At 34.6% G+C, this 13350-nt stretch overlaps 1 protein-coding gene across 2 annotated transcripts in view; it reads left to right on the forward strand.

Annotated features, from left to right (window-relative positions):
• The first annotated feature begins 212 nt into the window (after window positions 1–212).
• LOC132551366 (ankyrin repeat and KH domain-containing protein 1-like) overlaps window positions 213–13350 on the forward strand; it is a 30812-nt gene continuing 17674 nt past the window's right edge. For both annotated transcript variants that reach the window (XM_060215504.1, XM_060215505.1), the window contains exons 1-11: window positions 213–495; window positions 7591–7753; window positions 8078–8234; window positions 8546–8696; window positions 10210–10357; window positions 10664–10897; window positions 11145–11287; window positions 11580–11769; window positions 12092–12283; window positions 12460–12569; window positions 12975–13062. In XM_060215504.1, coding sequence (XP_060071487.1) covers window positions 301–495; window positions 7591–7753; window positions 8078–8234; window positions 8546–8696; window positions 10210–10357; window positions 10664–10897; window positions 11145–11287; window positions 11580–11769; window positions 12092–12283; window positions 12460–12569; window positions 12975–13062 — 1771 coding nt within the window. In that variant the 5' untranslated portion in view covers window positions 213–300. The remainder of the gene's footprint in view (window positions 496–7590; window positions 7754–8077; window positions 8235–8545; window positions 8697–10209; window positions 10358–10663; window positions 10898–11144; window positions 11288–11579; window positions 11770–12091; window positions 12284–12459; window positions 12570–12974; window positions 13063–13350) is intronic.

Consider the following 13350-nt stretch of genomic DNA (forward strand, 5'->3'; position numbering starts at 1 on the left):
CACATTATTTTCGAGAAATAAATAATTGATTAGTTTAATGAAATAGAATATTAACGTTAAATCCAGTTCCGTGTAAATAATGATAATCATATTCGCAAACCGAGCAAAATCCTATTTTTTTAACAACCCAAGAAGTTGTCTGCTCCTGCGCACATATGGTCATCCGGGGCTTTGCAATGGAACATTTGTAATGGCGGTCAAGGTGGCAACTTAGCATGAGGTGATGAAAAAAGAATAAATGCCATCTGACAAGTGAAACTGAAGAATCCAAAATAAACGATAAAGGTAAAGTTATTTACAATGATGCAGAATGTCACACAAGATGAGGACCATGACTCAAACAAAGAAATAAGAACCGTAGAAATTGAGCAAGGTAGTCCGACAGGGCCGTCGTATCCATCACCATTGCCATTGGACAAAACTCCACCGTTGACGACATCACAATCGACATTTGGACAAGATATATCTACAAGTGATGACGATGAAATATCCGACGTGAGTATGAATAGTCTTGTACTTTGAATTTCATGCAACAACATATTGGCTCCGATATTCACTTTTCGTAGCCATCTTACATCTTTTGAGCATGTGACCCATTGATTTTTCTGTCGGTTCTGCCATTTGCATATTCAGGAATATTTCATTTTTGCAATATGTCATCAAATAACTATATCCTGATTACAGTGATGTTATCAGTTTAGTTATGATTAGTCTTTTAAACAAGAACTTAGAGTTGTATCCTTCATAACTACTGACATGCGACCGTTGAAATAAAAATCCGGACGGCTTCCAAGTTCCTTATTATCTAACAGCCGCAGCCTTTTCATGTCTGGAGACTTGCGTTTTCAGATTTTGTGCCCACTATCATAATGTACTAGTCTTTTTTTATGATAAATTGATATTTCCTCATCTTTATGCGATCATTTGTTTGTAGATTGCGTTGACCAAACAGCTCCGTGGCAAGTTTGAATCTGAATGAATACAATGTCTGGTCTGCATGGAACAGACATTGTAGATTCAACAAGTTGTTCAAATTGCTAGCATTACGAATGGAATATTATTTAATTTATATGTCACTGTTTAGTTGATGATAGCAATAATATATGCATTGCTCAAATAATACACATAAAGTATGTTGCTACATTTATCTGAGCTTTTAATCAAGCCATTACAATGTTGTATCAAGTATGTTGTGTGGAGGTTTTAAAAATGTGTAAATTGATCGACACCACAATTTGCAAATCAAGAAGTATGTCTACAAACTTTCGAGGAAACATGATCATTGTTTTTGCTCATTAGTCAGTGCCACGGCTTTAGTGTCGCAAGACATTCTGTCATATAATTACTTGAACTTTAAGTTCCATCTGATCAAATTTTTCTTTGATCATTATTTGATATTGATGTTACCAAATACAATAAACATTTATAAAATTCATTTTCTGTTTGCTAGTTGTAGATATTTGATTTCCTGACTCACTTGCAGTGTTATCAATATTTCCATTTCTTTGAGAGGGACATTCTTAGAGTATGACAGGTACTTTTACAATATATCATTATCATGACCATTGAAATGATCACATTTGTACAAACAATAAATCAGTTTACTTTTTTTTTTCCTTTACAAAATATTTTCCATGTGTTCAGTAAAGAAGTTCCATAGTGCAAATTATCTTTGCTGATTAGATATCTTGACAGAAGAAAAACAAACATGAAGTAATGCTTATTGACTAGTTGTTTCTAAAAGTAGGTTGATTTCAAAATGACAAATGCTGATAAGTGGCAACTAAGACATCAGTGAAAATTGCAAATTTATTGTACAGACATCAGTACCAGCGAATGTGACATTCATCATCATGGTGTTAAATCATTGATATAAAGTGGAGCACCACAACTAATTTTAAGGTCTTCTGAAAAAAAACTTTAGTCAAAAGGGAAGAAGAAGGTATTTTCAATAAGGAGTTGGACAAGCAAGCATGAGAACAGCCTCAACTTCTGGCTTGTCCTTGATCGATATTTTGTCTTCGGTAGATAATTGATCTATTAAGTATTATCCAAGTCATCAAAATGATGTGATTATGTGCCACAGTGACCAATGCTATTTTTGAAGTAAAATATCCATATATATGGATTTTTCACGGATAAACTAAGCTCTAAAAGCTGTTTCTGGTATCCCAATCCTCACTTTTTGTACCCACTATCTAGACAACTTATTTGCATTAAACATCTGCAAAATTTCCTTTTTTTTAAAAATGTATTCAAATTTATGGTAAAACTAAGAAAGCCACAGTGTTAAAGTTCAATAAAAACAATTGCAAAGCATCTGATTTATGATATATAATAATGAACAAACTAAGAGTTAAAAGTTTGTTGTGTTTTGTTGCTAACAAAAAAAGATATAAGACCATTTGAAATCTACCTATCCTACTATTTTTCAGTTTGTTTATGGAAACAGAACGATTGTTTGTTCAGGCAAAACCTACCTCGTCAAATCACTAACGTCACTTTTCCAAAATATTTCTAATAAACTAATCAAAAGTTTTGTTGACTGTTTACACTGTTCCAATTAATGCAGTAAGACTGGTACAATACAGTAATTGTGCACATGTTTGCCTCAATCAAGGAAGAAAATTGATGTATTAGGAGGGAAATTTTTAAGACTTTAACTGCAAGTTTTGGGAATCTAACTTGCGGAGATGGGGGCCCATTATTAGTAGATTTGGGAAATTGTTCAAAATCTAATAAGGTTTATTAGTTAAGTTGGATACACTCTCCAATATTGTTAATTGATTACATAATCTGTTGTTTGTGTGTTCAATATTCTTCATTCTTCATTGCAGTAATAGAGTGGACTAAAGTGTTTGTTGTCATTGTCTGTCTGCCCGGATCAGATGGTTTCCAGATTATAACTTGAATAAAGGATGACAGATTAGGTTGAAACTTGGTACAATGTCAGTTTAGTAGGAGACCTTGTGTGGGATTGTGTTTGGGGACAAAACTACCAAATGTCATTGTTGCTAAAAATAGATTTTTGGTTTCCAGATGATAACTTGAGATAGGGATGATTGAATTCAGTCAAAACTTGATACAGCATTAGTTTAATAAGAGACCTAGTGTGGGATTGTGTTTGTGGTCGGCAGGTCAACTGCAAAGGTCACCATTGCTAAAAATAGATTTTTGGTTTTTAGATGATGAATTGCTTGGAGCATGAACCGTAATCTGGTTGTTTTTGTAACTTGATCCATGAATATTGTACTTGCATAAAATTTGCATATGACGTAATGTTTTGGGCAACTGGCATCTTCATGATGCATAATATTAATTTTGTTTTTGCTGAAACACAAGAAAATATTAAGATACTGATGATGGATTATAGAAAATTATCATGAGTTGTTGCATCAGATGAGGTTATACAATCAGATAATCAAATAGATCCGATCTCTAACTATCAGCCCAATAAAGCCCTGTGTCAGGATGTAAAAATAGGATTCCTTTTTAATTGAGTAAGTTGGAAGTAGCAATATGTTTATTGTGGCTTTTATTTCATCAACCATTTTTGAAATCTTGTGACAAATTATAACTATTGGAGTTCAGTAAATACCAACTAGCTAGCAATGTAAAGATGCATACCATATCATCATAATTAGCATCAAGGGTACCTAAAATGTGGTTGCAATGAAGGAGCTTAGGATAAGAAAATAAATTTGCTGTTGCTAATGTCAGTCAGTAGAAAAAATCAGACTTAAATTATCACAATGCTACCTCGGAACTGAAGCTGTCTCCCTCTGTACTCCACCACTAAGTAAAATGTCTGAATTTTACCAATCTTATTTCAAATTCACAATAGATTCATAGATCTCAACGTTTAATATCACGGTATGATAACTGTCATCTTGGTTTATTCTTTCAGATTAAAATAAACTGAAAGACCTCTAATGTTTGAATTTTTATTGCACAACTATGAAATGCCCACTAGTATTTACTGCAAAAATCCAGAAATCAGGTAAATCTGTTATTGAACAACAGCAATAGTCATACAGTACTTGTTTAGATGGGTGCCATCTTTATTTATACAAGAAATGAGGCAGAGGAAACGAGTAGTGATGAAATGTTCTTATATAATAAAATGAGAGATATAAATAGAAACAAAAGTTACTTAAATACTAGTTTTTCACTTAAATACTAGTTTTTCATTTAAATACTAGTTTTTCAATTAAATACGACTTATCACTGCCAGTGACAGACAAAAAAATCAGCATGTTTGAGATTTCCTGCCAACAGCTAGTTGTGATTCAAAATGTAAGTAAAAGAATGCTTATAAGTTGTGTTACGACTACAGGGAGTGCTTATGATTTCCAATTCTTCCACAGGAAGTTGGATGCTGAGTACTAATTACTGCGAGTATTATGTGTTCAAATGTTGCCAACTAGCTATAAGTCAGCAGTGCCATTCTTATTTCTTCCATTTCTATTGTTGCACCTGAGAATGTTTGATTTCCAAACCTGAATATATCAAATGACAAATTTGGTTGTACTGGGAGTCTGCTATAAATCAAAAGTAATTTTAACTTTAGCAGAATCTGCATTCCTCTTCCATGTACACATGTTAATGTTTCCTGCCTTAGTATGAGATAAATATGTTTCAGTCATCACAAATTAAATAGTTTGTAATGAAGTTTTTTGAACAGTGTATTGCCTTGAAGTGGTTGAACTAATATTTTCTAGTTGACTCTACTAAAGGCAGTGACAGGCATCTTTGAATACAGTGACACAAGTGTCCACATCAGTAACAGTAATAAGAACTTGTGTGAAGCTGTATTAATTAAATTTGATTGTCATATCAATGGTTTATTGATGCCATATCATATCACTGACATGCATTTCTATTAGTTGAATTGAATTTACAGTGAAACCTCTCCAAACGACCACCTCAAAATTACGACCACCCCGCTATTACGGGCACTATTTTCCTGTCCCTTTTTTTCCACTATATATCTTTGTATTGGTCGCTTCCATATTATGACCACTTCTTACAGTCCCAATGACCACTAATTAACGATAATTGACCTCACAATTACGACCAAGTTCAGATCCGTAGCTGTTTGCAACATTGTGCGCTGGACTCTTTTTTTTAAAGTAAAATGACAAATGTGTTGTACTGAGTGATATACTGACAGAGTTAATGTATTTGCAAATTGATGTGAAAAATGAAGCATTGAAAGACTTTAAAGTGACTTCATTAATGTTGTTGCAAATACTGAGTAAATGCGTTTGTAAATTTATGTGAAAAAAAATGAAAAATTAACGTTAAATTCCTATTGAACTTAAAATTGATTGTTTTCTTTTATTCAATGTTTACAATAGTAAATATACATGTATATTATGATATAAACTAAGGAATATAAACATATATATTCTTTTGTCAATTCACCAATTTTATCTTTTTTGCATGCATTTTATAAAATTCAACATTTTACATACAGTTTAGTTATTTTTGTTGATTGATGTACATGTCCATTACTTAATGGTATTAATAGACTTTATTTTAAACAGAGTTATGGTACTTTGCGGTCAATCTGATCCACCTCACTATTAAGACCACCTCGCTATTAAGACCAATTTTGTCCTGTCCCCAAAGAGGTCTTCATAGCGAGGTTTCACTGTAGTTTCGAAACAAAAACTAAAAGATAGTTAAAACATTTTAGTCCTATTAATACTTCTGCTACAGTACCATAAACACTGGATTTTTAAGAATTTTCAACTTGATAGACTCATCAGGGCCCATTTTGCACAACACTATTACATTTGAGGTGATGGACTGTTATCAGGGCCCATTTTACATGACACTGTCACATTGGGGGGTGATGGACTATCATCAGGGCCCATTTTACATGACACTGTCACATTGGGGGTGATGGACTATCATCAGGGCCCATTTTACATGACACTCTCATATTGGGGGTGATGGACTATCATCAGGGCCCATTTTACATGACACTCTCATATTGGGGGTGATGGACTATCATCAGGGCCCATTTTACATGACACTGTCACATTGGGGGTGATGGACTATCATCAGGGCCCATTTTACATGACACTCTCATATTGGAGGTGTTGTTCTTGAAGAACTAAGGAACAATGTGTATATTGTCGTATGTTGTGACTGGTCTTAGATATGTTAAAGTTAAATGTTTCTAGGGATGAATTTATTTGAATACAATATGATTTCTGACAGTTTCTTTTACAATATTACACATAAAATTATTAGAGGCCTTATGGAAAGTGACCTGTATATAAGATTCATTGATTGGCTACCAACTTACAGAATGTCAATTATGTTTAGGAGCTTTTGAAGTATGTTTGAAAATGATTCATTAAACCATATTTACATTCAGCTACATGTCAGTTTTGCTAGTTATGATGTCAATGTTTCAGAATGTTAGCATTACTGAATCAAACAGCTAAACATGCTCAGCAGTCTTTGTTATGGATATAAACAGATGTTCATGTAACCTAGAAACTCTCAGATGATGAAGAAAGTTTAGGCCATGAATTCATCATCTAAGGCATCTATATAATTGAAAATAGAGAATATCCAATAATGAGGTTGTTACACTTTTTTTTATGTTTATAAGGTCACTCATAATAATTTGTCAACAGTACAGAGATTCACCAATATTTGTCTTCAAGCTTCCACATTGATTGTCATTAAATTTCTATGATATACATGTGTGTTCAGATATGTAAATTCCAGTTACTAACTTAAGACTGCAATACATGTGTACTGTAGGACTTGTGCCAGTCTGGCTGTGGCCATACAGTGCAATGTAATAGTAGACATATTCCCACAAATAGAAGCCAGGATATTGAGTTTTGTGTTTTACACTACAACCTTCATATCTCCAGTGCACTTGTGTGGTAGGTTATTAGCTGGAGTGTAGTAACTCCATCATCCAAAGTATTGATCCAGCCCACTAGGAAGTGCTGATTAATAAAATAGCTTTAAAGGTCACCAATTGTTTGATTTCCTGTGAACCATTCATGTTGCATCATGGGTACTCAGTAGCTGGTACTAGTTCTGGTAGTAGAGCAGGTTACTTTACCCAGAATTATTATAATTCATCTTGTTCTGAAGGATAGTAATCTGTTTCAATAAAGATAGCATGTATATGTGTGTGTGTACAAGGTTTATATTGCTTGGTCTGTGTTCAGTCGATCTGCTCATTCAAGGTCTGGTTCGACACAGGTTGTATTGTAAAGACACTCAAAGCTTCACTAAATTTGATTGATAATGTTAATCATTCAATACTTTTAAATGGTATGTATATTGGTCTTTGTTGTAAATTGGTGATTATGTACTGTACTTACATTTCCATTAGGGTAGCAGGTAGTAGCAGGATAGTTACACTATTATTAGTTCTGCAATTAGAATATCGAATTGTTTCGACTGTTATGATATTGATGGAAAACAGCTCAGTCAGTTAATCAAAATTTGAACATCAGGTAGATATTTAAGCTTTAGTTTAATAAATGTAAGTAAGCTGTAAATAATTGTATTAGGAATAAACCAGATGATCTGTATTCTGTTGTGTAGGTAGCATCCTATATCGGCCAACAGGACATTGAAGATGATGTCGATGACCAAGACCTGGAGCCTTCTACTTTCCTGTTGCAAAATGAGGGCATGGAAGCTTCCAATCTGCCATCTATAGACCCAGAGACGCATGCACGTCTGGAGGCTTTGTTAGAGGCTGCAGGTAAGTTTGCATGTTTTTTCAATGGCAATTTTGTACATGTATTGTAGTGATTACTTTTTCTTTTAATCAGGTCATGTTGATTAAGTGTAGCAATGAAGAAAACCAGTATAAGAATGTTTATCCTACTTTCATAATCGTCTGAATTTTGTTTTGAAAATATCTTAAATCTAGTTAATTTGCTTAAAACTGAAACCAGTTGGTATTTCATATGATTATGAAATCAGGACCAAACTCTTTGAAAGTTAATTTCATTTGAAATTTGTCATGACACAAGAACCATTTTTCAGCTCTGTGTCTGCTTTGGTTCTTTTTTTGGCGCATTAGGTATTGGAAAGCTTTCCACTGCAGATGGAAAGGCTCTAACTGACCCAGAAGTGTTAAGGAAACTCACATCATCAGTCAGCTGTGCCTTAGATGAAGCAGCACAAGCTCTCCATAGAATGAGGGCAGAACAACAAGGCCAGCTAGGTGTTATTGAAGGGTGAGTACAAAGGATAGTGACTGATGGTTTGACATAGGCAACTATTGAATATAAGTTAAGTTTGTCTTCCGATGATAAGGGAAATAAACCTTCTCGACTAGTCTAGATAACTTTGTCTGTGCGTCTGTCTGTTCATTTGGTACCTATTTCAAGGCATATTTTGTATTAAAACTCTTTCATCTGTAACTTCATAATTTTGCATGTAAAAAGTACTGACATGGTGAAATCTTCATAGATGCCATTTAGACATTTCATGAACCATTCCGAATTGTGGAAAAACGCTGAGTAAGATTTTAAAATTTTTTTCACAGCTCAAGGTCATTAGCCGAGGCTTGCAGTGATGGAGATGTACCCACTGTAAGAAAATTGCTCCATGAGGGAGGCAGTGTCCATGAGACAACAGAAGAAGGGGAAAGCCTTCTGTCTCTGGCTTGTTCAGCTGGATACTATGAACTTGCCCAGGTAAAGAATAACTCAGACTTTCAGTGTCTTTGATCTTAAGTTTGATTTTAAAGTTTATGTTAATCGCTATGCCATAAAATGAGGAAACTGCTTTTACGATTCCATTGAAGCCTTTTGATGAGTAAAAAATATACTTATGTATATAATGGATGGATCTGTTGTTTTAAAATACAGTGGAAACCAATTAATGGCATATTGATTAATATCACTTTTTGGTCATTTATTTTATTAAATTCCATTTTTTTGAAGCACCAACTTTTTCCCAGTTATATGTCCTATGTAATCCAACATCTGATTATGGGACTTATTTTCATGTCATTTTGTCAACTTTCATGATAAACCACTGGTAAATGACAGGTAAGCAAGGACATGAACTATGGATTCATGTCTCAGGGGCTGGATCCTAATGTAAACATCATCACTACCCTACTAGCCAGCTTACTTACCTACTTACCTGTAAGGTCCAGCTATGTCCAGGGAAGCCTGACGGTTTTTTTTGTAATTGGCTGGTGCAATCCAAGTGTTGAAATTGATTTTCACATGAAACTTGTCACAGTGGTTAGGCCATGTATGAGTGGGTGCCATGCCATTAAGTTTTCAGATGTGGTGCGGAATCTTCCTCAAAATGAGTTTTTGGTATGGATACCGGGATCAGTTTTAAAAAAAGATATTATGAGAAAATAATCAAACATGAAATGTGATTTATGATAAATTTTATTAGTTTTGTTTCTTTTTACACTGACCTATGGGACACCAAACTGTGACAGGTCAATGCCACCATTTTAAAATTCATGTGAACACATCGCTGATACATAGTATAAGATGGAAATAAATTATTTGAAGTTATATAGAAAATTATCACACATTACTTATAAAGCTTGCATCATTGCAGATATTTTAATCATTTTTTCCAAATAATTCGTTTCGTGTACATAGCATATATGGAATTAAGAATGGAAATCCTTTAAAGATAAAATTGAAATCAGAACGTTGATGCTTTTATCTTTCTTGCAATCATTTATTGTTCAAATTACCTTAAGTACTGGTAAAGTGGCAGTAAATGTTTTCAAACTGGGTTTTCCCTATGTCATGTTTCACAACATCTGATTGGCCATTATAATTAACCATTAACTGTGGATATGGCATGAATTTCCACAATTTTTTATGATAGCAGGTAATATATTAAAAAAATGGTCTGGAAAATCACTGTGCTTTATGGGAAAAAACATAGCAGATTACAAATTTTTGTTTTCAAACAATTTTTGTTAAAACATTTCAGTTTGGCACATCAGAAAGTTAACTTCTAGGTTTAGACACCGAAACAAATGTGTCAGCTGTTAATGACACATACTGCTTATTATCACATTTCCCTCTTATTTATGGAACATGATTTAAGTAGTTTCTGCTTTACAACACTTCCAGACACACATGGATTGACAACTGAAATCAGGAATGAAGTAATCTCTAAGTTAACCTAAGTGATATTCAAGTTAATACTTTATGTATTATGCAGGTGTTGTTAGCCATGAAAGCCAATGTTGAAGACCGGGGAATTAAGGGAGATTGTACACCGCTCATGGAAGCAGCCAGTGGAGGATACGTTGACATAGTCAAGCTGCTTATCACCCATGGAGCAGATGTGAATGCCCAGTCATCTGCTGGTAGGTGATCCACTCCTTCATCTTACCAACTTATACTTCATTCTTCATAAGATGTCATGGTTTGACATTGACTGCATTGTCATTAAATTGCTCTCTGTTAGATTTGGTTTCTAAGAGTTCAGAATTCGGTTTCTAAGAGTTCAGAATTCATCAACAATAGTGGTCAATATTTGCTGAAATAGACACACTGTTTGCCATTCAAATGATCTCTTCCTATAGAGATACAATTTTACTGTTGATGGTAAAGGTTTCAGATACTTTATTATGGATAGAAAAGAGATAGAAAGTATGTTTTGTTTTTATCAGGTAACACCCCTTTACACTATGCTGCTTGTGGTGGCTATGAGGATGTGGTCCAGGTGCTGATAGATGCTGGTGCAAATGTAGAACAGCACAATGAGAATGGACATACCCCTCTCATGGAGTCAGCCAGTGCAGGACATGTTGGTGTGGCTCGTATACTTCTCAGTTCTGGTGCAGGCATCAACACCCACTCAAATGAGTTTAAAGAGAGTGCTCTTACTCTTGCCTGCTACAAGGGTAAGATTGAGTCTGACATAAAGCTTCATGATAAATTTGTAGAAGATTTCAGGAAAACAAAGCCAAGAAAAAAAATAACACATAGAAAAACCATATGTCAAGTGAATTAAGGATTTTTTAAACTTATTTATTTACTGAAAAGAACTATCAAAGATAAAAGCAATGCAGTTAAAGGTAAACTGGCATACTGTCTGGTTAATTATTGATCCCAGAATTGTGTGACCATGACTTGATGATTTGTTGACAGGCCACCTGGAGATGGTGAAGTTCCTGTTAGAGGCTGGAGCTGACCAAGAACACAAGACAGACGAGATGCACACTGCACTTATGGAGGCCTCCATGGATGGACATGTGGAAGTTGCCCGCCTTCTTCTGGACAGTGGTGCTCAGGTCAGTATAGTGGAAATGTTTAACCAAAGAAGAACGAAATAGGAATTCAAAAACATCCAGTTTCTGTCTGACTTGAATATATTATCAATTCAAATTTTCTTATGTAATTTCTTTGCAAATAATGACATGCAATATCAATTAGTTGAGTGACCTATGTGAATAGATCATATAGATTTAACAAAATTTTAAATAAAGAAGGAGTGATATGAGCTGTGGCCATATTATGGGTTTTAAGATTGTCGTAAGGAGGATAGGAATGAAGAAACTAACTCTTCATTTGTTTGTTGTGTAGGTAAACATGCCTGCCGATAGCTTTGAGTCACCCCTGACCCTGGCTGCCTGTGGAGGCCATGTAGACCTTGCTAGCCTACTGATAGAAAGAGGCGCCAACCTAGAGGAGGTGAATGATGAGGGGTACACACCATTGATGGAGGCCGCAAGAGAGGGACATGAAGAGATGGTGGCACTTCTATTGGCTCATGGTAAGCCATTTATCTGATTTAGGAAATTGAATAATTCTGAGATCAAGAAACATGTACATACTTGTGCTCCTGAAAGTATGAAGAGTTAAGGAAGTTGAAAAATCATTGAAAAACCAAACGTTGCATTTATTATCTTTAGGTAGCTTTTATGAGGGAAGGCACAGGCTAAAGTTAACAACTGTGTTTAGTTAGGAGTAGGTCACAAAAAATCTCCATGCCTCTTTCAGAATTAAATCTTGGTTAAGAAATCAAAACTTCTTCAGAAGAAAAATCTTTTTTTTAAAAACAAAATGGTGACTTTTTCAAGCTTCATTGCATGTAGGAGCTGACATTAATGCCCAAACGGAGGAGACACAAGAAACCGCCTTGACTTTGGCTTGTTGTGGGGGATTCCTGGAAGTGGCAGACTTCCTCATCAAAGCAGGTGCTGACATTGAGCTTGGCTGCAGCACACCCTTGATGGAGGCTGCTCAGGAGGGCCACCTAGAGTTAGTTAGGTACCTCCTCAAAGCAGGTCAGTACCAAGACTTATTACCAACAGGTGTCTTAATTTAAAATCTGAAATCATTTCCAGATCATCAAATTGAAAGTATTATGTTTGAGAAAGAAAAAACTAAGGTTTCAATTTTCATTTTGATGGATGCAATCATTGGTACACACAGTTCACTTTACAAATTTGTACACCAACAGGTGCCAATGTTCGTGCACAGACAGGAACAGGGGACACAGCTCTGACATATGCTTGTGAGAATGGCCACACTGATGTAGCTGAAGTTTTGTTACAGCATGGAGCTGACTTGGTAAGTCAAAAATAAAATCAGAACAGTACTAGGAATCAATATTGTTTCACTTCTAAACAGCTTGATATATCTGCATTCTTATTATTAAATTATTGATACTTGTTCAGAATTATGTGTAGTGCATTGTACAATTTTTACACAATTCACCTGTAACACTCAGGAATGTATTACTAGTGAAAATCAGTATTTTACGTCTTCTAATTATTTTTGTAAATATAAATTGAAGTAATGTATCTTCATTGTTAATGTGTTGCGAAAAGAACAAACTTTAGCTTTTGAAAAGAAATTATGAAAGAGATGATAAAGATCAGTAAATAAAACAACTACTTGATAACATTCAGTAATTGTTCAAAACCAATTTTCGAACTTTACCTATACTGTATCAAAATTGATATTGTTTTCCAGGAACATGAGTCTGAGGGAGGGAGAACACCATTGATGAAGGCTGCGAGGGCAGGTCATCTCTGTACTGTACAGTTCCTTATCAGTAAAGGTATATTATCCTTTGTCCTTTAATAACCTTAACATCTGTGAACATCGTATTCCTAAGACTGTAGTCCTAAAGATGTAAAACTCCAAACAGATATTTTAACTTATAATAGCCTGACCCAGCTCTCCTTTCCCATTGTAATTATAGTATCTAGAATAATCATGATGAAGTCAAGGTGAAAATTTCCCTGTTTAATACTGAAGTCCATATAAGGAAACTGTTATTTGAATATATGATCCTTGTTTAATATCTTGCTATGAAATCAGATTCATGAGAATTACAGTTTTTATT

The sequence above is a fragment of the Ylistrum balloti genome, unplaced genomic scaffold (genome assembly GCF_031769215.1).
Source record: "Ylistrum balloti isolate Yb309-2 unplaced genomic scaffold, AGI_CSIRO_Ybal_v1 Utg370196, whole genome shotgun sequence".
NCBI lineage: Eukaryota > Metazoa > Mollusca > Bivalvia > Pectinida > Pectinidae > Ylistrum > Ylistrum balloti.